Raw genomic sequence first — 25,309 nt, forward strand, 5'->3', positions numbered from 1 at the left:
GGCCAGAAATGAGGAGTTCAGGGTGCAGAAGGGGGCTCCAGGCTGGGGCAGAGAGGATGCGGTACAGGGGGAGGGGGCGTGAGGGCTCTGGCTGGGGGTGCAGGCTCTGGGGTGGGGCTGACGATGAGGGGTTTGTGGTGCAGAAGGGTGCTCTGGGCTGGGACCGAGGAATTTGGAGGGCAGGAGGGGGATCAGGGCTAAGGCAGGGAGTTGTGGCATGGCAGGGGGTGGATCAGGGGTTCAGGCTCTGGGCGGCACTTACCTCAAGCAGCTCCCAGAAGCAGAACATGTCCCCCCTCCAGCTCCTATGCAGAGGTGTGACCAGGCGGCTCTGCTGCGCACTGCCCCGTCCTCAGATGCTGCCCCTCCAGCTCCCGTTGGCCATGGGTCTTGGACAATGGGAGCTGCGGGGATGGCGCATGGGGAGGGGGCAGTGTTCAGAGCAGAGCCCCCTGCTGTCCCTATGCACAGGAGCCAGAGTTGGAACATGCCACTGCTTCCGGTAGCTGCGTGGAGCAGCCCCCGACCCTGCTTCCCATGGGAGTGCTGGAGCGGGGCAAGTCCCAGACCTCACTCCCCAACAGGAGCTCGAGGGCCAGATTAAAAGAGATGTGGCCTGCGGGCCATAGTTTGCCCACCCGTGGAATAAAGGAAAAGAACTATATCATCCTGAAAAAACAGTTCTTCTCAACAACAAAGATGGGGATAGAATCTATCCAGTTTGTAGCTATGTTGGTATGTTGTTTGACTCTAAGCAATTGTCTGTGTGTAACCAAATTTACCCCAACACTGCCACCTTTTATGTAAATGCTTTTACTGTGAGCTCAGGTAAAGGTAACCCCATAACTTGTGCAGAGAATGTAAAAGTCAGTGGTTAAAGCTGTTTAGGGCAAATTACAGCTTCTAACATCACCCTTGTTAAAACAGATTTTGTCAAAGAGGAAGATTATTTACCAAATCAGAGTGTTAATATTGTAATCCTCTTTCTGTATGTATATTGATCTTTTAACCATACTCTCTCGCGTTTGTTTTTTAATAAATTTTAGTTTAGTTAATAAGAATTGGCTGTAGCATGTTTACTGTAAGTGTGCCTTTAGCCAGCATCCATCTTGAATGGAATGGTGCTAAACATGAAGTTATAGCTGGTGAAAGGAAGTTATTGCCTAAGGATCTTTTGATTAGGGATGAAATTAAAACTTCGTTCAGTCAAGTTGATGACATAAACCAGTTACAGGAAAGAAATCCTGAACCTGTGTCTACTGGGGCAAGGATTTGCCTATGGATGGTTTCTCCAAATGTTTGTATGAGGAAGATAGCTGTGGGTCTGTGCAAAGAAGCAGTGCATATGTGGAAAAAAATTCTAATTGTCTGTCTGGTATCTCAGAAGTGAATCTGGCATTAGATAAGGCTCAGGAAGATGTTTCTCTAGAGCAATTTGAAGTTGGTGATCAGATTAAAGCCCTAACTGAGGAAGAAAAGGGTAATTTTTTTATGGGTGAAGAACTGTTGGCTAGCAAAGCTTGGGAAAGTAAGCCTGACCCAGGTAAAAGTGATGTGCTTAAAGTAGCTCAGTGTAATAAGACACTATTTGTGGAAAATAGTAGTTTATCTGTTAAGGGAGGGCAAGGCAAAGAAAGTTTAGATGAGCATAAGCAGCCTTCTGAGCTGATGGCTTTGCCTAATCAGCAGTTTGGGAAAGCAAGGTTAGTGGAACATGAGTATCCCTATACCTGGGTTCTCAAACTCAATTTACCTTAGGGCCAGTGCCAGTCCTCAAATCCTCCCCGCGGGCCAATAACGTCACTGAAGATGGTGTTCGGAAAAGAAAATGTTTATATTGTATTTTTTATTTCAAATTTCTTAGAAATAATAAAACTGTCATACAACTTTATACAATTCTTTGCCTGCCAGAGTGTGTTTAGTGTTTGCCAGATACCTGGCAACGCTTCAGTTCTGTCAGTTTGTTGATGTTTGGCCTCAGAGACTGAGTAGTTGAAACCTTCAGGATTGCAGCAAGGTGTGCGTCAGAGAGTTGTGTTCGGTATTTTGACGTGTTTATATTCATTGTGGAAAAAAGTGACGCTGCCTCCATGGCTGACTCTGCCTGGCAATTAATAATGCTGCCTCCATGGCTGACTCTGCCTGGCAACTAATGATGCTGCCTCCATGGCTAACTCTGCCCAGTGACTAGTGATGGTATCTCTGTCCCTCTCCCCCAGCCAATGGGAGCTGCGGGGAGCGGTGCCTGCAGCAGACATTGGGCATCGTGTCTACACACGTCTCTCCTTCGTGGGCCACAGTGAGGAGTTCTCGGGCTGCAGATGGCCCGTGGGCTGGGACTTTGAGACCCCTGCCCTATACCTTACCTGTTACCAGTGTGTAGAATTGTGACAGTGAAGGAAATGTTCCTGTGTCTGTTAGGGATAATGACTGGCCCATGAAAGGAGCTACTCCAATCTCCAAGCAATTGTCCATGAACAGCCATGCATGCTGGCACAAAGGAAAGGATATCCCAAGCTGTTTGTCTGTTAAAGGGGAATGTTTCTCCAGCTTTTTTCTGTCTGTAAAGCAGACAGAAGAAGCCTGTCAGCCTATGATGGTTGAAGATTTATCAGTTAACCCAGAGCTGATTTTGGATACAACTAAAGCCCAGGAAGGAAGTGGTCCTGAATTTGTGTCTGCTAGGGATGATGATATTGTAGCTAGGTTGCATCCAGTTGACATCATAAATAGCTCCCAGAGACCAAGTGATTCTGGTGCTTCTATTTGCCTGTTGCTAGTGTATTGCTGTGTAAAGATACGACAACCTTGGCTAATCAGGGTGACATCATAATCAGGACACAAGGAAAGCATGAAGGTGATTTGACTATGTTACCCACTGACAGAGTGGAAACTTGTAACAAGGAAAAGAATGTGTCTAATCTTTTGACTATGAAGTCTAGCAGTTTACCTGAAAGGGGTTTTTGTGAAATCCTCCTGATGGGCCAGAGGTGATTCTGGATGTATGTGAAATTCAGAATAAGTTTGGTGATTTATCTGTTGTGCCAAAGTCAGTTCTGGACATAAATAAAGCTCAGAAAGAATCTGTTTCAGTGCATGATATTGCAAAAGAAAAGGAATTTCTTAGTGAAGTCTTTAAAGTCTGTGAGAAGGAATTGTTTCCAATTACGCTTAATGGGCCATTGTTGATAGTAAACAGTCTATCTTCTGGGGAAAGTGTGCTGGTTCCTAGTGGCCAAAGTCTTTCAAATGAAAATGAATCCACGGAGTTTGCTTTGGAAAAAATTCATTGTGGATAGCTTTGAGGAGATTTCAGATGGAATAAAAATTGTTAGGGAGTTTAAACAGCCCTATAAGCTTAACCAGCTTAATCAGGGAGACAATGGTCTTGGGACAGGACTGTCTCCATGTTGATTCTTTGAGTAAACAGTCTGTATCTCTGGTTCAGAGGGAAAACTGGACAGTTGAATCTTCAGAGCAGGAGGACAGTTGTGCAGTTAATCTCTCGGGAATACAGGGGATGGCAGGTAAACTTTCATCTCTAGATATTTTGGATATGACTTGTAGTCTCTTAGTGGACTGGACATCTGATTCCATGTGGAAGCAGAGGTTGGTAAGGGAAGAACAAAAAAACCTCGAGTCTAACATGCTAGTGAGAATGGATGGTATCTCTTTAAGACAGAGTCCAGCCTTGGAATTGGTAAAGGTTGAGGATTTGAAAATGAGTAAACAAGCTAGTGTCTGTGTTGATGTAAATTACCTGACTGACTTGGGGGAGAAAGACTTGTGCATAGCCATTAGCAAAGAGACCTATATGGGACAAAGGGTTAACTCATCGGGTTTCCACAGCTAGGTACCATACTTGGGGCTAAATCAGGCTGAGGCTACCAGTGGAATGAAATTGGGTGGGTCTAATCATCAGTGGAGATTTAACAGCATCACAAAAGCATCACGTTGTCTGGCCCAGCTAGAACCATTGTGTAGGAAAGGCACGGAACCAGGATAGCAGGAGGTGCTGCCGGTCCAGACAGAGGTGCATGATCAGAGCAGGACGGGGGATGGATGATTGGAAGAGCAGGAGATGTTGTAAGGCAGCACTGAGATATGATGATGAAGCAGATTGTTTGCAGAAGACTGGGATGTCAGGGAGTGGAGGCAGGGAGGATTGGGGTTCACTAGCAGAACTGCATGTGTATGGCAGTGCAGGACTCGAGGAGCAAGGGGTGGTGCAGGTGAGGAATGAGAGCCATCAGCTACTGGGTGTGGAGAATCCAGGGCTGGGATAGTAGGGCATGTGGAGAATCAGGATTGAGCTGTTTGTGCAAAGCCTGCACTCTGCCTGCCTGCATCGCGTCGTGCCAGGCTCCTGTGTAATTCCTCACTTTCACCAGCACCAAACTCATCCAGTTTGAAACAGACAAACAAACAAACAGCCCAAACCAATGAATCATTCCAATGAGAAGACTCCAGCTGGTCAGTGAATCATCCCAGAGAGGCAGCCTTAATGAAGAAAAAGCCCCACTGTCCGATTGGTTAAACACAAGCCTTGTCAAGTGGTGCTCTGTCATATGAGAGGCTGGAAGAAGCATTCAAAGGGAGGTGGCCCTTGGGGGGGCGGGGGAGAAGCTGAAGTTGACTTGTGAAATATGGGCATCTGTTGTGCTGCGATAACTAGCGGGAACAATTAGATTATCCTGGCTGTGTGCTGTCATGGATGTTTGTCCTGCCCATGGAAGTGGGGCTTCCTTACTCTGTCCTACATTGCACAAGGAGGCCAATTGATGTCAGTGGGAATCCTGGATGTCATCAAAGGGTATGTCTGGTTGAAGCACCGGTGGAGGGCCAGCTGCCTGAGCTTAGACCCATGGGGTAGGGCGGGCTTGAGCACCAGTGGCTAGCCGGAGCCTCCACTGGTGCTGCAATGTTCACACAGCTAGTTTGAGCTCACTAGTTCAGGCTATGCTAGCACAGCTGCCGTGTAGACATATCCAAAGAGAGCATAAAACCCTAGGTTTGTCTCTTCCCCATTCTGTGGGGCAGACAGCACAGAGATCTATCAGTGCCCCTTCCACATTCGCCCAAACCAAAACCATGCATCAGAACATGGCTGTGTCTGGTCTGCAGCTGGATCAGAGGTTGGCAGACTGGGCCCATCTCTTCTCCAGACCAACAGCTACAGATTGGGCAGTGATAGGTTGTGTCCGTTGCCCCATAACGTCAAAACACATCAGCAGCTCCAGAGTTCAGGTTGGCTTTAGATTTGCACTTTCAGCTGGAACAAAGTTCTGGAAGCCTATCTGTTAGTGCTTGTAAATATATTCATCACATGCCATTCATGCGTGAAGGCGCTAAAATCTAGTTTGTCACTTGCAATGTTGTGTAATTTTTAGTTTAGTGTGGTTTCTAAAAAATGTCTAACCTCATCTGAGGCGCAAGTGAAGAATGATTGGTCTTTTTGGGTTGTGTGTATGGGTTTATGTGCTGGGCTGTGTAGCCTATGTGTATAAATAGAAACTCATATGCAAGAACTTATGTTTGCTAGCTAAGTGAACTCAACCTGTGTTCATGGGATGGGACTTGGGGGTTTGTAATGTAAGGTTTGTCTCATGGTAGGAAGACACTGCGATCTAAACATCAGAGTCTGCAGTAGCAGATCAGTGAAATGATTAACACTAAACGTGTGCGGAAAGCTAGCAACAAACAGAGCAAAGGATGGGTAAGCTGGTGGGAACATGCCTCAATCACAGCCACATACAACCTATCAATGGTCAGAGTTAAGGTTACAATTTACAGGGCCTGTGATAGTTCATTGTGCTGCACCTTACATAGACTTTAAGGTCAGAAGGGACCAGCATGATCATAGTCTGACCTCCTGCACATTGCAGGCCACAGAACCTCACCCACCCGCTCCTATACTAGACCCCTAACCTCTGGCTGAGTTACTGAAGTCCTCTAATCAGGTTTAAAGATTTCAAGTTATAGAGAACCCACCGTTTACACTAGTCTAAACCTGCAAGTGACCCATGACTGAGGCTGCAGAGGAAGGTGAAAAACCCCCAGGATCTCTGCCAGTTTGACCCGGGGAAAAATCCCTTCCTGACCTCAGATATGGTGATCAGTTAGATCCTGAGCATGTGGGCAAGATCCACTAGCCAGACCCTGGGGAAGTGTACAGCAATACAAAGTGTTAGACACTCACCTTGCACAAAGTATGGGGGGATGGACGGCCAGGTATTCAGGCCTTGCATTATGGAGCTATGTTGCTAATGTTTGCAATGTGTTCTGTGAGGAGCCTGCATTATTGGTGAGTTTCCTGAGGACATGTGGTTTGCTGATGTTTTTCATTTTCGTTTCCTTGTTTCATCATGCTTGTGTTGGTGATGCTGTATGTTGGTTCGCAACCTTCACTGAATTATTGTGTAGGATTTTTCCCTAAATGAATATGAATAAGGAAGACATCAGGCATCTTCCAAGAGTTGTATATTACCGCTGCAGCATCACCCACGATTCCCCTCTCTCCTCCAAACTCTGGGGTGTCTGAAATGTTCAGGCCAGTGGGGAGAGACTTTGGGGGCCTTTTTCACTAACAGCATAGATGTTGAGTCATTATTTTTATTGTTTATCATTTGCATTGAGGTGGTTCTGTTGTGCAGTGCTGTACACACAGCAAACAAAAGGGATCCCTGCTTCAAAGAGCTTGCCATCTAACTATAAGATGTGAAACAACAGGTGGATACAAGAAACAGAGCCATCGAGCAGAAGGTGTTGAAGGGCGGTTAAAACAGGACTCTCCCTTGTACCTCAAACCCCTTTGTATTCCACTCTGGTCAATCTTTTTAGAACAATAAATGAAGGAAATAAATGAATTCGAGGCAAGGACAAAAATGCTGCCTCAGGATGGGCTCTTACAAAGAGAGACACAGCTTTTGCGGCAACTTCTCCCATCCCTATCCCTCTCTTTCAGCCACCTCATTCAAGTCCCCCATGTATTTGTTACAGCTCAGCAGCCTGCTGTAATGTAAACTCAGGAGAAGCCCAGGGTATGGACAGCAGATTTGTTTCTCTTGTGAGGCTAGGATGATGGCTGTGGGTTTGTTTTTCTTTCATAGTCAACATCTGGATTGATGCGGAGGAGAGCAAACTGCAGTGGACCAGTGCCTCTGCGAAGCAAAGCTTCCTGTTCAACTGAAAACTACTAATTTAGGGCCTACCAGCTCTGCCAGTGACCCTTTAAGGGTGGGACTGCATCTTTCTGCAATGAAAGTTCCCATTGAGTGGCTCCTTGGCAGATTTCAGGGAATTTACATTCTCCTCTTGTATAAGAAACTTCTAAACCTGCTAGATTCCCCTTACAGAGTACTCTGTGATAAAGATGCCAAACACAGCAGCACACAAGCAGTGGTGTAACTGCAGTACATACATAGGTGGTACTCGTTAAGGGTTTGTTCAGCACAAGGACAGCAAGCTCTGCTGCTTCCCAACTGGAGGAGAAATAGTTAAGTACCTGGGGGCATATTAAAATGCCCCTGTAATCTCACTGCTCTCTGCTTTTACAATTCTTACTCTTCAAGAGGGCGTAGGGGTGGCCATGGCACAATGTGTGTTTTTAGTGTAATTTGTGTCCTTGTTTTATTGAAGACTCTCAAAGCACTTTACAAAGGTAAGGAAGTGTTATAAACCCTCTTTTACAGATGGGCAAACTGAGGCACATAGTGATTAACTGATTTGCCCAGGATCATACACATTCAGCGGCAGTGTGAGGGACAGAACCCAAGTCTGCTCACTCCCTGTCCCGTTCAAACCACAAGGCCAGGATAGGATTATTAATTGTAATTAGTAACTATGCCTAGAAGCCCCAGCCAAGACTGAGGTCCCATTGTGGTAGGCACTGTGCATACGCACTGAGAGACAGTCCCTGCCCTGAGGAGTTTTCCATTGAAATAGGGAGCACAGGCAATGGGTGAGAGGGAAACAGGCTGAGAGTGGAGAAGTGACTTGCCCAGGGCCACAGCTGATCAGCGGCAGAGCCAGGGCTGGAACCCAGTGCTGAGCTCCCCATGGAGTGCCAGAGCCACTAGACCAGTGGTTTTCAAACTTTTTTTCTGGCGACGCAGTTGAAGAAAATTATTGATGCACACAACCCAACAGAGCTGGGGATGAGGGGTTTGTGATGTGGGAGGGGCTCAGGGCTGAGGCAGAGAGTTGGGATGCAGGGGTGAGGGCTGCGGGGTGGGGCCTGGAATGAGGGGCTCAGGGTGTGGGAGGGGGGTCTGGACTGGGCTGGGTGGGGGTTGCAGTGTGGGAGGGGTCAGGGCTCTGGGCTGGGGGTGCAGGCTCGGGGTGGGGCTGGGGATAAGGGGTTTGGGGGGCAGGAAGGGGCTTCGGGTTTGGGGAGGCTCAGGGCTGGGGCAGGGGATTGGGACGCAGGGCTGGGGCACGGGCTTACCTCAGGCAGCTCCCAGTCAGCAGTGCAGTGGGAGTGCTAAGGCAGGCTTCTTGCCTATGCTGGCACCGCAGACTGTGCTGCATCCTGGAAGCACTGAGCAGCAGGTCCGGCTCCTAGGCGGAGGTACGCAAGTGGCTCCGCATGGCCCTCACCTGCAGACACCCCCCCCCAGCTCCCATTGGCCGGCTCCCAGCCAATGGGAGTGTGGAGCCAGTGCTTGGAGTGGGGGCAGTGCGCGAAGCCCCGTGGCCCCGCCACCTAGGAACCAGACCTTCTGCTGGCCGCTTCCAGGGTGCAGCGGAGTGTCAGAATAAGTAGGAACTAGCCTGCCTTAGCCACGCAGCACCGCCGATGGGACTTTTAATGGCAAGGTCGGCGGTGCTGACCAGAGCCGCTGCGACCCAGTGCCTTACATTCTGCGACCCAGTACTGGGTTGTGACCCACGGTTTGAAAACCACTGCACTAGACACCCTTCTTCTTTAGCTCGAGACAAACTATTTTGAGAGCTGCTTGGACACATCAGCAGCCAGCCCCTTTAGAGGAGTGCTATTGGGGTTTTTACAGACTACGTATTATTCTCTGATAACAACTTGGGCTGCAGGGCTCATAAAAGGTTTGTTTGTTTTTTTTACTAAATCTTTCTTTTACAACGGCAGCAACGGTTGGTAACATGATCAGCCTTTGGAGCCTGGCTAGACAGTGTCTCAGCAACTGCCTGTGGCTTTCTCCTCCTTAGTGGTCACTATGCAGAGCTAATGCCCTGGACCATATTGAGGGCTAGTCTGGCCCCCTTTGGCTCCATACACATCCTTCCACAACATTCTGCCAGCACCATGGCAATGTGGAAATAAACAGACCTTCCAGATTCCACACTTACATCATCCACTTGGCAACCAAAGGGCTAATCAGAGCAGGGGCTGCCATTTAGGGTCCAAAAAAAGAAGTCAAAGGCAAGTTTGAGGATCCGGGTGTTTTGTTTTTTGTTTTGTTTTTTAAATTAGGCTTTTAATCCCTGGCCAAGTCGAAGCGGCAGCAGCACGAGTCACTGGTCCAAATTGATCGTTAATGCAGAGCACGTCTTTTCCCCACGTATGGTTTGCAAATGGCTACTTTGACTTTGTCATGCCGCCCTTTCGGTTCATCAGTGCCCTGGTTCCTCTAGCAAGAAGCCAAGCCTGGGTGCCGTGGAGCTTTATTTATTCATTTATTTATTTATTGTTTTTTTGGTGTGTGTTTCCAGGATAACAGCTGACGACGGATGCTATAAAGACTCCCCAAGGCCTCCCCCAAGGGAAATGTCCAAGTATAAAGGTCCCAGCTGAGCTGACAATTATGGTGCTAGCACCTGTTGAACCTCAGCCACAGCACCAGGGGGAGTCAAGCAGTACCCACCAAACAGTGCCAAAATCAAAGGTGAGTGAACTTCTCACCTGGGGAAACACATTGTAACTAAACCACGTTAGGGAAGAAATTGCCCTACTTGTCCCTGCTTTGCTCCAGCTGGAGTGAAAGAGTTGCCTCGATACCATGGGGATGGGCAGAGAGATAGACGGAAGAATACCTAGAATAAATGGGAATTACCCAGTACAGTATCCCAAGACGACAGATGGATAGATAGATGGTGTTGCTGATGCTAATAGTAGTTGATTATAGTTAGCACTTCTCATCCTAAGGCAGACAAGTGAGCATTTCTATAGATGGATTTGCTCTAGATAGAAAGATAGAAAGATGGAGCTGGGGATTGGGAAAGGGACTAGTGGAGAAGCTCGTATGTATGGAGCTGGACTGGGTCCTGTAGGCCACAGCCAGAGTTCACAGGGAATCAGCATCTCTAGGTTGTGCCTGTCTTAGTGGGATGCCAATGGCTCCTCAGGCGGATGGAGAATTGGTTACATCTGGTTATCACTGTGGCTTGTGCAAAATCTGAAGTAATCGCATTCGAACCAGGGAGTAACTCCTATAGGTTATCTGCAGCCTGGGAGGGTAGGAAACAGAGGGGCTGGAGGCCTTCTTTTTTAGGTCAGTGAGTCACAAATGATGGTCCATGGATCACTGCCAGAGCCCTGCAGAGACCTTCCGGTAGTCCATAATTGACAGCCAAGCAACAGAGCTTGGAGTGTTGGGATTTGGGGGTCCATTGGGGAATCTTTCTCTTATGAAGAGATGCTTTCCAGGATGGAAAGATAAGAAAGCTATGACCATATGGGACAGTCACCTTTGCAGTCACATTCCCATCTGGGGCTGTAGGATATAGAGAGCGGAGATTATCTCATCTGTGCCCTGGAGTGACAAGGGGGAGGAGGTGATACCTTCCATTAGGGACGGTAACACCTACACCATGGTGTTCTGGAGAACAGGAGGCTAGAAACCTTCTGGTCAGGGTAACTCCTTCAGGGTAAACCTTCTGGTAACTCCCATAATTATATCCCCATGCCAGGGAATGGGATACAAAGCCAGTGGAAGACTAAAGACCTTCTCATTAGAGGATGGTTACCCTCATTATTAAGCTCTGAAGAATGGGGTTTAGAGCAGGGGGGCTAGAGACCTTAAGGGACATTAGTCACAAGATCACTTCCTTGTCTTGGACTGAGATGATACATGGGTAGAAGGAGAAAGGAGCTTCACAAGGAGCATAGGGTGTGAATCTCTTCTGGTTGAACCTTTTATATAAGTTAAAGGGGGGACTGGCTCATTCCTCTCTTTATGTTAACATTGTACATTCACATTTCTGTTTGCATTCCAGGGCCAGGGGCTGGAAAATATGGCTGGCAGCTTGCACTGGCATCAGGAATCATGACTTCAGCATGTTTGCAGAACCAGCCTACACAATGCGTATAAAACACACGGAGAAAAGTGAGTTACAGACGTGGAGCCAGATCCTCAGCCGGTGTGAACTGGTGTCGCTCTATTGACATCAGTGATTTACACCAGCTGAACATCTGGCCCACAATGCCCTAGAATACAAAAATCCAAAATGAGTTTGAAACTCTGTAGTCGGAGGGAAAGACAGCCTGACTAAGCCTCAAAGGCCCAAGAACTCAGCACCTCACGAGCATGTGGATAGTCTTAGTCCCAAGTGTCCATGGACTGAGCACCTAACTTACAGAAGGTTACAGGATAAATGACGTGCTACAGTCCCTATGGGAGAAATGCATTGCTTTTTGGATGTCTCCTACCCAAATGATAAGCAGAGTGCAGGAGTGTTCATGTGGTGCTATCAGCCCATGGGCACAGAACCAGCCCATTTCTGGCACTTTGTCCTGGTCAGGGACGAAATCTTCAGCACAAAGACATGTGGTCATCATGCCCAGCCCCTCTAGAATCCCAGTTCTAAGGGCTCTAGGGGAAGCTAGAGGGACCAAAAAAGTCGAACCAGTGCAAAATGGTTAGCTGAGGGTCAGATCTCTCAGCTGTGGCTTGTGAGCTGATACTTCCTGAACTGAATTCTTCTCCTTTCTCTTGTAGTCTTGGCTGACACAGTAAGTCCTGGTGCCTTCTTCGTAGACCCTCACCTCTCCTGCTTTGGGTGGTGGAAGCCGTTGTCCTTCTGCATACAGAACTGAGAGAAGAGTCTAAGTGAGGAGCTGTAACATGGCTGGTCTGTTATTTCAATGCATTCCATGATGGTTTGGGTATGATGGACAGATAGATGAGTGTAGTGTCACAGGTTACTTGGAATGTCTTAAAATTAAGTGAGGTAAAGAACTCTGAGCTTTTCTGATCATGTCTGCACTGTGTGAGTATCTGCCCAGCACTCCCTACGCCCACAAAGTGCTGTCCCAATGGGCTAAGTGGGAAAACTAGAAGGTTTCTCCGGGGGACTGTCTTCTTTGGTTGTTCCAGTGTCTTGGGGAAGAATCTGGAGACTAGATCCGCAGGACAGTGCGCCCATAGATACCTACAGTAACCCTGAGTGCTGGCATCACAGTTCCTGTCATGCATGCTGCCTACCTCTGTCCTGGTGCCAATGGGAGCTCTCTAACCCATCTGACTGGCTCCCAGTCCCCTAGCCCCATGTGAGCTTAATCAGGGGCACACCCATGCATTGGGAAAGATCCCAGTTCAATGGGTTTTGGATCAGGTCCAGAACCAGCTGCTGCTCCACCTAGCAGCTATTAACCAAGTGGCGGACTGTTTCCTTTTTAAAGCAGGCTCCCCACTTGTTGCCATGGACTCTCTGGCCCTGAAAAGCTGCGGCTGTTGTGCTTCCCACCACACAAACCCTGGAAGGCAGCATGCATGGAACGTGCTGAGAGCATTCAGAACTAGTATCACATACGCTCGCACCAGGAGGAGTTAGTTACTCATTCATAATTTCTTGGCATACGACAGCCCAAGTCCTCTCGGTGCTTTAGCAAAAAATAATTAACATATTGGATCCAAGCAGGCCAAATTCATACCCAGGCAAGCCCATTACACCAGGGTGGAATCTGGCCCATTGATTCTCACTGGGCCAGCTCCTCTGCTGGTGTGTATTAGCCTAGCTCCATAATGGAGCTACATTGGTTTACACTAACTGATGATCTGAGCCTGCATCTCCTAACCTAGCTGGAATTTCGATGACATTTACGAAGTCTCGCCATGCATGGGGATGAAGGAGCCAGAATGTAGTTAGACCTTCTAGGGACCTTGGTGTTGCAGTGGGTAAATGCACTAGCTTGTCTTCTCTGCAGACGTGGGTTCAATACGACATTGACTGCAACTGACATGAGGTTGAAGGTCTCATCCTTGTCCTTAGTGGTCATTTGTTTTAGCATGATACCACCGGAGTTTGTCATCACTTCGGTATGTTCAGGAACATACTGCACACCTTCAGTGCTGTTCAGGAATGGCCCATGGTACTGGAATAGCAGCTCAGAGAGAGGTGCTTTGGTAGAGCTGTGGGAAATACAAGACTGGAAGAGCAACCGAATTATTTTAGCACGGTGCTGCATTAACGATGTTATTTGGAAGGACAGTCACTGAATAGCTGGGCTATTGGAGGCCAGGCTCCACATGCATTGCTACAGCTGCCAGTACTTCCCTCGGCTTTAACCAGGGCTATCAGCTTCTAACTTACATGTCCCCAATCCACCTAATGTTTATTAAACAGATGCTCTGCAGAGTGTCCCAGTTGCCTTGTGCCTGTTTAACAACACACCCACCGTTTGGTAGATGAGCGGGAAAGACCTTTACCCTCTCCTCTTGGTGGATCAGGGGCTGATCTGCAGCCCTTTCAGGTCAGTGGAAAGATTCCCATTAACTTCAATGGGCTTTGGGTCAGACTCTAAGGTTGTTTGTTTTTTTAACATTATTTAGAGAGGGCAGACACGCCTTCTCCCATGTGACCTCCACATCCTCTTTGGGAATCATGGGGTGAAGCGAGAAATGTATTTAATGGGAGGAAAAAAGTTACATTGAGAAACTTCCTATAGATGCATACGCCCCTTCAGCCACTATCCAGGCTTACCAGACATATAGTGGACAACTAGTAACAGTAACGGAAACCTCTAGATTTCCTAAGCACAGGAAAGACTACATGTAACAGGGCCACAAATAACTGTTAATAACAAATAACTGGCAAAAATGCCATTATTATTAATTATACAATCAACAATAATAATAGTGCTGAGGAGCAGGACCAGGGAGAACCAGGACCAGGACCAGGAGCATAGACCAGGACTCTTATTGTGTTAGGTGCTCTACATATACAGAACCAACAGGTTGTCCCTGCCTCAAGGAGCTGACAGCCTTAGCATACGTTACTTCAACTCGTGTTAGAGACACAGAGAGCAAGAGTGTGTACTTCTACTCCCACCCCCGCAAACACATGTGGCTTGTTGACAGCAGCCACATCTGGAATTTTGTTGGCTGTATCCAGCTGCCTTCTCTGCCTCAGCTTAGGGAGCAGGTGATGGGAAACACTGTGGCTCTGTGTAGCTGTTCGAAGCAGCTGGGCAGATGTGTAAATCCCTGTAGGGTTTGGTTTATGTAGACGAATGGGAAAGGATAACGGCAGGGGCCAATCTAGATTGTTCAGTAAATCCAGAACACCTCATCTTCCTAAAGCTGGGGGACTTGGAGAGGCTGAGTATGTGACTGCCTGAATGAACAGACAGCAATGCCAGTGCAAACCATCTGGAAATAATGGCAAGGAATCCAAGAGGGTTATGTAGCTTTAGTTTCATAATCGAGAACTTTGGAGGTTAGCTATGGAATTAAAGATAAGCAACCATGAATGACAAGGCCATTGAGGAGTTTAGTGGTGATATCCTACAGCACCACAGTGGAGCCCTCTGTTATAATAACTGTGGGGAGAGGGACGTGAGGTCCCTGTGCTTGAGAATTGGCTGTCCTGCATCCCAAAGCAATGTTTGACTCCTCTGTCTTTGATGTCTTCAAATAGTTGTGCCCATGTGAGAGAGGAAGGCTGGTCTGCAGGGTAAGCACAAGACAAGGTGCTGGGAGACTGGGATTGAATTCCTGTCTTTATCACAGACTTCCTGCGTGAGTCTGGCCAAGGTGCTCAATACCTCGGTTGCTCAATTTCCTGGCCTGTTAAATAGGCATCAGACTGTTATGGCAGGTGATCCTGTTACATATAGTCTTCCTAGTTCTTTATTGTTTAGCACGTGAACAAACATTTGGTCTTGTGAAGACATGCTATGTGGTGTTAGTTTGGGGTGAGGCAAGGTTCTGTGTGGAGGCAGCTTCTGGGGAGAGAGCCCTGTAAGCCGCAGGAGAATTTGCTCTCTGAGTCAGTTCCTGTGGCGGTTACCCCCTGGGCACTGGGTATTGGTGTGGGCTGATTTTCCTGGAAGAAGAGATTGCATGCAGTTTGTTACCACCTCGGTTCCAGGACTGACAAAGTCCCCTCCCCCAATCCATTTGGGCCAAAGACCAAATCTGAAGGAAGATACCCCAAGAGTTTCAGTCAAAAGGCCTCCAACTCAGGGACCCAGAGGGCACAGGGAAAAAATAGAACACCACAACTCATGATTGTGTAATTGAGGGATGCCTGTGAGTATGAGTCCAAGCCAAGGCTCCTGTCAGAATACAGCCTGCTGTTCCAGATGATATCATTTCCAACTCCCCACAGAAACCACACAGCCACAAGGGCACAGCTACTTCCCTGGGCGTAACCCTGCAAAGAGGAAGCCAGATTACGTCACGTCTTGATCAACATCGCATCCAGGGAAACTGCAGGCTCCTGTTCTGCACAGAAAGCTTCGTCTATTTCTGTGTTGACAGTGCATGATGACATCTCCAGACACGAATGCCTTTGGCCTGCAGGCAGATATGCACTAAGTGGCATTCCAGACACCCATCTGTCACGTATGGATTGGGATGTGGCAGTTGGTGTGCATTGATACAGAAATATAGGAGAGGGTATTGCTCAGGTTCAACTTCTTCCTTGGCTCCATCCACCTGAATTCTCAGCTCCATCATTGTACTCTGCTGGCCCTCCTCCTTTTCCCTTCTGGACAGCCCTCCTGTCCTAGCCCCTTATTTCCTTGCTGGACTTGGCCCCTGAACAGACACCTTCTGGTCCTTAAACTCTGAAACTTGTCTCCACGTCATCCCAGCTGTACCACACCAGTTTGTGCCTTTAGACTATAAACTATTTGGCGCAGGAACTGTAATTTGTTTGCCACATTTCCCTAAGGTCCTTCCAGGCCTGCAATGTTGTATACATGGCTAATAACAACATGCAAACCAAGCAGTGCAGGAGCTGAGGACCCTCTGGACCTAGTAAGGATCTGATAGCTTTCTCAGGGGGCTTCTGCTAGGCTCTGGCCACTCCTATTGCTCTTAGCCTCCTGTTGGGCAAGTAGTCCTCCTTCCAGTTCAGTCTGGCATCGGATGGGACATCCTCTGCCCCTTCCCAGCTGTCCAGGAGGAGAGGTTGCCAACGGTGAAGGTTCTGTCCATGCTGCCATGGGAGGTGTGTGAAACTCCAAAGGGAGGTGAAGGACGTGCCACCATTGCACTTGCTGATGTTCTCCCACCTCTGTCATGTTATCCATTACATGACCCGCTGTGTCTGTCCCAGCAAACCCTTTTGGAGGTTAATGGTCTGAATTACCAAGCGCACTGACTCATCTGGCCTATGGCACTTACTTAGTGAGCCTCTTAAAGGTCAGTGCTGAAGGGCTTGGATGCCTTTTTAAGGCAGGGTGCACAAATGTATCTCAGCCATTCACTCGGCACCTATGACAGTCACGCCAGCACAGCATCCAGCCCTCAGTGCCTAATATGGGCCTTGTTTAGAATGCCCCCCCCCTTAGCACTGCTCGATCTGGAGAGGTCAGTAGCAAGCAGGGCAGACGCGCTGCAAGCCGGAGGGGTCACCAGGAGAATGGAACTTTTCCTCAGGAGAAAACACAGCTCTTGCTGGAAGAGGCAATGAGGGGTGAAGACCCTGCTGCTAAAGTGAGCTAGGCATTCAGGGAAAAAGAGATGAAATCGGTCCCCTGGGGAAGTGAACAGCGGTGGTAGGCTCTTCATAGAAGGGCTTTGAAGAGCGAAGATGAAGGCAGGAGGTCCCTGAGGAGAATAGACAGAGGGGCCAGCACTAGAGCCCCGGGGAGATGCTGATACCCGTAATAAGAGCAGTTAGTGGCATGTCCCAGCTGGACCCAAGCAGCAATAGTTGCTCTGGTCCTTATTAACCAACTGGCAGCTGGGGAGGAAGATGAGCAGAAAAGCCACCGTGCCCAGCATTGCTATTGCTTGTATTTCTGTGCAGCTGCTAGGGCCCAGAGGCCTGAGCTATGCGGGCTGCTGCTTTAGTTTCTTCACTGAAGAGTTCATCGTCCCAATGAGGGGGCGAGGAAATAAAAAGCAGCTGATGGCTTGTGCAGGTCGGGTCCCAGGAGCCCTTCTGTTCCCAGCTCATCATTGTATGGAAGAAGGGGACAGACAGCACTCTTCAAGAGCTCAGCAGCCTGGAGACAGTTGACTCACTCACCACAAATGTCTCGGAGGGGCAGCCCATTCAAAGGGAGAGAGAAACAGAGGCAGCGAGCACAGTCTGGTCATGGCCTATGGGAAGTGCTGTGTTTGGGAGTTCCCAGATAACGGTAATGAGGGAATGTTGCAACCCTGATGATTTTGCCCTGCCGGATACTCACCAGTCTGCTGTACTGGACCCACCCTGGGGGCTCACAGGCTCTTGGCTTATTGGGGGTGGGCAGAGTTTAGGCACTGTTTGTGGACCTCCAGGCAAACACCCCAGGTGCAGACCCCACTTCTGACCCCACGGTCCAATTGTACCTGCTGGCCAATTGTCTCCTGCTTCAGGGATGGCATGACAATGTAAGCAGGTACCACTCAGACACTGCAAAGGAGTTTCTAAACACACAGACACACACACACACTTTACTCATAGAAAAAGCACAAGAGATATACAGATCTGTACAAAACTAACAAATACCTGCATGCAAATCCCTCCTTCCAGTGTCCTCACCACTCTGATTGCCCTGTGGGTTTGGGGCCACGCTTTTAGGGGTCCCAAGTCCTTCCTGTATCCCCTTCCTCCTGCTCAGCCTTCAGCTTCGGGTCTTCCTCTCCTTCTCTGAAGATGACTGGTGAGAGAGCTTCCTTTTATAAAGCTGCAGTCTTCTGTGTCAGGTGACAATCCTCAGTCACTTCAAATCCCTTGTCAGGTGATCCATTGCTTGGTTATCATCTCACCTGGAAGGATGGGTTTCTCTGGGCAGTAGCTAGCTCATTGTCCAAGGTGCTTGCCTTTCAGTAGGAGGCCCTCCAGGTTAATGACACTTGATTGCTCTGCATTGTCAACACTTCTTGGAATCCTAGTCCAAGATGGAGGCAAAGAGACAACAGGGAAGGTGCAGGACAGTATCACAACAAAAATGGTGCTCACAAAACAAAATGAAGTCATACACTACAGATATAGATTAAATCGTCACAATGCAGACAGGCCTGTGAAAGGAGAGGAGATGATGGAGAGTCATGGGGATAGAGCTGGGGTTATTTGTGTGGTCAAAGGAGGGCATATTGTTTTGGGCTTTCTTAGATGAGAGGTAGGAAGGTAAAACTGAGGTGCTCTAATAAGGATTTGCCTTGAGAATCTACCCATGTGGCCATTAGAGAGGTCCGGGGAGAAGGCAGAAATGAATGAGGGTGATAAGTGTTCAGGTTCCTGACTGCCACTTTGGCTCTGCAGGCAGGTGCTTGGAGAGTCACTCACTGTGCTGGTCCCAGATGTCCCTTGTCAAGCACCATGGGCAGAGGCAGGAGGCTTCCCTAAGGCTCAGGCTGCAATGGAACCAGATGAGCATTGTACTGACCAAACCCTGCCCCCATTGCAGTCAATGGCAAGGCTCCCATTGGTGTCAGTGAGACCAGGGTCTGGTCTGTTTCCTCTGACCCTCCTGCCACGTGAGCGGAGGTGCTGAGGCCCTGCTGGCCCCTCCCTGGATCTGCTTATGTTTGGGGTCGTTTGGCAGAACGCTGTTTGGCTGGTCACCTGGCCCAAGCCTCTCCGTGGCCTGCGCATTACTGTGAAGATGGAATGGGGGCCGCGCTTCTGCTGCATAAATAAACAGGGATTTGCCAGCAAACCCGCATGTCCCCAGCTGTCGCCTTATTCCCACGGCCCAGTGGGTGTCTTCCCCTCGGCCTCATGCCCGTCTGGGCTGATGTGTCACTGCCCCGACCCCCTAGAGTCTGCTCCATGGTGACATTTACCCCAGAGGAAGAGCGGCAGGAGGGGCGGTCTCTTACCGGGTTCCCTGGTGATAGACAGTACAATGCCACCTGCTGTCTCTGGCCTCTGCAATGCCCCTGCCTGCTCTGGTTCTGACCTGCCTGCCACTCTTATGAGCCTTGTTTCACTGTAACACTGCAGGGGCCTGGGGCGCTGGAATGGGTGTGAGAAAACCACAGCATAGACATTTGCCCAGGCCCCCTCCAGGGAGTGGAGATCAGGGCTGCTGTGTGTCCTCCTGAGCCCCTGCAGTCACTGCTCAGAGAGTAGGGCAGGGAATGTGCCATTTACCAACCCGTCTCCTGAATGCCATGGCATCAGGGCATGACCCTGGGCACCTGGCTACCCCCTCCAAGAATGGCCCTCGGCCCTGAAGGAGGGGATATGTACTGAAGGCACAAAGGCCAATCCATGCCTGAACACCCCTTGTCTGTGCAGAAGTGTGTGTGTGTGTGTGTGTGTGAAACACTGTGCAGCTGTTTGACCCCCAGAGCAGCAGGATGCTGAGCAATATCGGAGGGGTCGGCATTGCCTGCTGGCGGTGCTCTCTGGTTGTGGGAAATCCAACACACTGAGATGGTTTCTTCAGAAAAGCATCAATAACATTTACAATGGGACAACCCTGGCTGACTGATTAATGCCTCAGTGACTCCTGCGAGGGTCGGAGCAGCCCCTGCACCCAGGAAGGCTGCAGTTACCTTGAGTCCGAAGGCAGTGCCTGGACCCTCTTGGTCTGATGTCCCAGATCCATGTCTTTGGAACAGCTCCTCTTTGTGAGCTGGAAATGGGGTTGTCCCAGGAGATGTCTCCTCCTCTTCTTGGCACAGGCCACTTTCCCTTCCACTAGAGCCAGAACAGTGGGCTGCTCCCAGGGATCAGCACACCTTTGGGTGGGCCCCCGCACTATATAGTGAGGGGACTTGCTTGGTCGTGACTCTCCATTGTCTAAGGGATATGCTAGTATCTTCTTGGTTAGCCAGCATATGAGGAGATATTTGACTTGTATCACAGATGGTGCTCTCATTGACTTCAATGGGAGCTGGGCAGAATCCTTTATGGGCCCCAGGGAACCCAAAGGGTGGGATTAGATGTCTTACTGCATCTAAACCCTGGTGCATGGGATTGGGGTGGTACAGGAGTGCATTATCTTCTGGTCTTCTAAAATTGCTTTTGGACATGTGATTCCCATTGAAAATGTGTTCTAACGAGAATCACATGTAAACAGTGATGGCAGCATGAGATTTTCTTGGAGTTCCCAGGTGTTTATAATATCAGGTGGCAGGAGACAGCTAATGCACAATTTGCCTCATATAAGGGGATCTAGAAGGCATGAATCTAAAGAGAAGGGAGAGTGCTGGTGCAGCAATGGGGAGAGGGGATGGGGCTACTAGGGGAAAGGCTGGACAAAAGAGAGACCAGACTGTGCCAGAAGCTGTTGCAGGTAGCACAACATCTGACAAAGTCCTGTGACAACTAACTGTGATTTAATGGTTGAAAATGTCATTCAAACTTTGAAATATGTGAGTTTTGCCCACTGCCAGGCATAGTGAAGGCAAGTGATCTTAAACACTTTGGGCTAGATCCTCAGTGTAAATGGGTATCACGCCATTGAATGAAATGGAGCTGCATTGATTTACACCAGCTGAGGGTCTGGACTGATTCTCAGGGCTGATGCACAATGCCCTCCCCTGTTAGCATCCCACCCCACAGCTCTATGAATGCACCCTCCTTTCTGACTGCTGGTCCCCTGCATACAGCTCTGCCAATCCATCTCACTTCTGTCCACACCATTTCCCCAGGCCAGAGACACTCTGGTAAGACAGAAACTCTTTTGAAATGCAAGCCACGTTTGAAGTGAGGTCTGCCGTGGCCAAAGGCCTGTTGCATGAACCCACAGAGGGCACCAGCCTACACCTCAGGGTGCAGCCAGCTTCGAAAGTAGGCAGAATCCAACCCTACCATAGTAACATTGATACCCAACTGCCTCTTGGCTCCCAGGTTTGATGAGCACACCTGCCCCAACTGAATACCACACAGAGAAAGTGCATCCACAGAGGGAACCCTATGCACTGGCTTATTCCTTGGCTGACTGCACTCGTTACCATGAAAATGATCCCAACCCAGCTCCCAATGCCTGTACCCTCCCAGGGATGCTGGGACCTAGACTACCCATCAAGCCATCTGCCCCCTGCTACAGCATGGCCTCCAAAATGGACATGTGGAGCAAAGCCGAGGAGCTGGCAAGAGTCCCTGGCCCGGCATCCTTTGTTGTGCCTGAACCGAATATCTATTTGCACCAGCAATCTGCCTACAGCATGTGGAGAAAGTACAACTTCATAAGGGACTCTACTCCAGGGCCGGCGGATGACAAGACCCGCCGTGTCACCATCACCAAGCCGAGGGCCCTGGATTTCAGCCTGGGAATCCGTCACTCCGAGTACCTCACCCCCTTGGTTATTGATGTTATGGAGTGAGCGAGGCCACTACTCTGGGCTGTGGGCTGTTCTTACTCTGAGGCTCCCAAGCTGGGCCGTGACCATGTGACACCAGCATATCATTACATGTTAATCCTAGTAGGTACAGCGCACTTGAGGCCTGATTCAAAGCCCTGCAAAGTCAATGGAAAGACTACTGTTTATTTCAGTGGGCTGTGGATCTGGCTCTTGGCTTGAGGCTTTCTGACTTCTGTCAGTGAGGTTCACAGTGTGATATGACTGCACTTGCCCAATGCTACCCCCCGTCCCTTGGCCCTTGCCCTTCCCCCTCACGTCACTGAATGGTTCGCTCCTTTCTTTTATTTTTAAAATAAATCAATAAAGCCTGTTTATTTTTAGCCTGGTTTTAGGGTGTATCGGATGAGGAGTTTAGCTGTGATGTTTCAATATTATCGGGGTTTCCAGCCCCTCCCAGGCGCAGCATTGGTCAAATAAGGAAACCCGTTGTTAAAGCCAGATAAATATTGATCAATGTATTTTTAAAGGAGCTGGTTCCCGACAAGCTCCGAGTAGAGAGCTGCTGTGTCAGCAAAGGATCCCCTGTGGGCAGGGCACGCACATGCTCTCTGGGTGGTTAGGTGGCACACAGGAGACTGTGTTTTGCACATTACGGGCTCTGTTCTCCCTTGTGTTCCAGCTTTGCTCAGAGGGGCCCTGTCAGGGAGACAGTTACAGCTCCCTGATTCAGCAGCTATGGGGGCCACTTTGACTTATGCCCCTGAGGGACCTTTTACCAGTGGAGAATTGGCATATCAGAGCCACCGTCAGCCTGCTCCCAACCTGTCTCCCTTCCTGGCATGTCCCCTACTCTGGGGTGGAGGGGCAGCTATTGCAGGAGCTGCTCTGCCAGCTCCCCTGGCTTTATGCCTGCTGGGCATTTCCCCCACACAAGGAGAATCCTCTTCTGGCCATTTCTGGCTGGAGACCATCCTCTTGGCTCCCCCAAGCAGTGATTCTGCACAGCACAGAAAGCTCCCTGAGTCAGTCATGTCCTGGACCTTACTGCAGGAGCCTCTGGCTGGTTTTCTGATGTCGCTGACACCTGCGGAGAGGCCAGGGACTGAGTGGGCAGGTCACAGGTCCCCTCTGAAGGGGAGTCCCTCCCTGTCAGGTGGAGGCCATCTGGTGGGGAAGGGAGGGGGCACTCTGAGGAGAGCTTGTACTGCCAGCTCCCAGGCCTGTGGTGTTTATTTTGGGCATAAAGAGGGGCCTCAAATCTGCAGCACTGGGCCAGGCCACCATGGGATTCACTAGCCACACAGAAACCCCTCTTCTGGATCTTTGTTTGCACACAGTCCTTTGGGGTCCTTGCTCAATGATCTATTTTGTGGTGGGGTTGGGAGCGGTAATTAACAAGCCAGGCAGCCAAGTGTATTATTAGGGAAAGGCTACGGCAGGTGACACGTCAGAACCAAACAGCACATCCTGCTCATTGCTTGGCCAAGGTAGGCACCAGGCGGGTGCAGGACATCTTGTTGTGCCTGCAATTTACAGGTAGCACAGGCTAGATGGAGCGGGGGTTGGTTTTGTAATGGGGACTGGTGGATGGTGCTAAATTAACATAGGGCATCAATGGATATATTCATGGGGAGGGTGCATCTGAGAGCCTCCTTGAGAGGGACATCAACCCTGCCTCCTAGGTGAGTCAGCTGACACCACTTACCTGGTACAATGGCCAGCCTATCTGATCTAGTGCCAACATTCTTGTTCCCTACCATGGGCCTAAGCAAGAGCCCATTGAAGTCACTGAAAGACTCCCACTGAGTGCAGTGGGATTTGGGTCAGGGAGCATGTTCTGCTTAGACCTGTGCTCTGCATCTGGGAATTGAGGGCAACCTGAGCTGATGAGTAGGACAGACTGGGAGGTCAGCTTGTTGAGGAGAGAATGCACTGCAGCTGGGTAGAAGGAAAGCAGGTGGGGATTAAGTGCCAGGAGCTCAGAAAGGGCCCTGTCTGAGTTGAGATGCGTACATAAGCAGGTATGTATACAGTGCATGTATGTACCGATAATGACCCCGCCGGCTTGGCTTTGAACCTCAGACTGTCAGCACTAAAAACATGACCCTCTACAACTTGAGCTAAAGGAGCAACTCCCTCAGCTGACAGTAATAGTGGGCTTGTATTTTCGTATGTGAGCCAGCTGCTAACCAGGGTACAGCAATTGCTATGTGATGGTGAGGTTGCACATACAGTGTGCATGTTGAGATCAGGGTCAGCTTTGGAGCTGTACACCCATTACGCTGACAGAGTATGGACCCATGGTCAACGTCTGGCCAAGGAAGCCATGCTAGCAGCACTCTAGGGAAGTGTGCTGGAACAAAGCTCTCGATGGCAAGGTGCTAACATGGTTCCCCCACCCAGGGCCTAAAATTCATGACAGCAACAGATAGAAGGCCTGATCCTGAGCGGGGCTGAGCACCTCCTGCCAAGTGCTGAGCACCCACTGCGGGAGCTGCTGGCACTCAGCACCTAGCAAGATTGGGCCCCAGCTCCTTGGGCCTGATGCCCCGTTTGCCATGCACTTTGCCCAGTCATTTGCACCAGGTGAAAGGGGGGATAAAATGCTACTGAATGAGAATAGCAGCAATTTGCACTGGGGGGAATGTCTGCTCAGGCTGCAATGAAATGGATTCAGCTGGAGGAGTTGGTGCAGACCAGGTGACCTGTTTGCCAGGGAGAGAGACAAAGGGTGGAGGAGGGGCAATGGGCAGGTCTAAGGTTGGGCTGCTGGAAGCGGGTCAGCTTCCTGATTTGGGACTCAGAGGGGAGTACAAGGGTCTTGGGCTCTGGATTATTTCTCTCTCCCCAAATGGACTTTCCTGCACATTCTTGATTTCTATGCTAAGAAGATCTGTTCTATGCTCTATTCCCAACAACTGATAAACCTTCAGTTTTACAATACTGGCTGAGCATCACTTCTGACTGCGAAGTTGGAGTGCATGGCCCGTTGGGGGCATGTAACACTTCTCCAGGTATTCTATCTAGGTGGACTTGAAGGGAGCCCACAGTGTGAACAGAGGGCTGAATGCTCCAAGGTCGGACCCAGGAAGCGCCGAAGCCGAGCAGGCTTCTTGCCCTGGTGAAAGTGTGTCCTGAGGAGAGACACGCTGCACCTTAGTCCTGGCTGAGCTTCATTCAGAGCAGTTCCAGAGCACCGAGACTGTGACTCCATGGAGGATCAGGCCTCCAGAATTTTACGGATGAGACCTGAGCTGTCCTCCAGGAGATGGCAGCATTGCATCATGTTTTTCCTGAAGCTTTGACTCGCTTCCTCTCAGTGGAATCTCGAAAAGGCTGCATTGAGGGGTTTAAGAAGAGCGTGCAGATGCCACCGGCATCCTCTTCTAGTTATCAATGGGGCTGAGGCTGTGGTGATTGCTCAGAGCCGCAGGAAAGGTATCTAACCCCCTTACATGTTTCAGCAGGGCCAACATTTCCTTTGGCATGTGAATGCTGCCAGCTCACAGTGAGGTTAGAGAAAGCCAGACACTGCCTCTGCCTCCCATCTAGATGTAAGGCTCAAGACCTATGCATCTTCCTTTCCCCCCCTCTCACCCACTATTTCGTTCTGGATCACCTGCAGTGCTGGACCTTGTATACAGCCCCCACTACCAGGAGACCCTCACCTGGGCTTAAGCATCCTCTATTGCCCC

At 49.5% G+C, this 25,309-nt stretch overlaps 1 protein-coding gene across 1 annotated transcript; it reads left to right on the forward strand.

Annotated features, from left to right (window-relative positions):
• Positions 1-9,742: 9,742 nt before the first annotated feature.
• ODF3L1 (outer dense fiber of sperm tails 3 like 1) lies at positions 9,743-21,942 on the forward strand. The gene is given in 5 exon segments (XM_038418177.2): positions 9,743-9,860; positions 11,191-11,217; positions 11,220-11,300; positions 11,913-12,023; positions 21,160-21,942. Coding segments are annotated over 5 exon segments (813 nt in total). The 3' UTR covers positions 21,636-21,942.
• The last annotated feature ends 3,367 nt before the right edge of the window (positions 21,943-25,309 follow it).

Source organism: Dermochelys coriacea, chromosome 10, assembly GCF_009764565.3.
Source record: "Dermochelys coriacea isolate rDerCor1 chromosome 10, rDerCor1.pri.v4, whole genome shotgun sequence".
Classification (NCBI taxonomy): Eukaryota; Metazoa; Chordata; order Testudines; family Dermochelyidae; genus Dermochelys; species Dermochelys coriacea.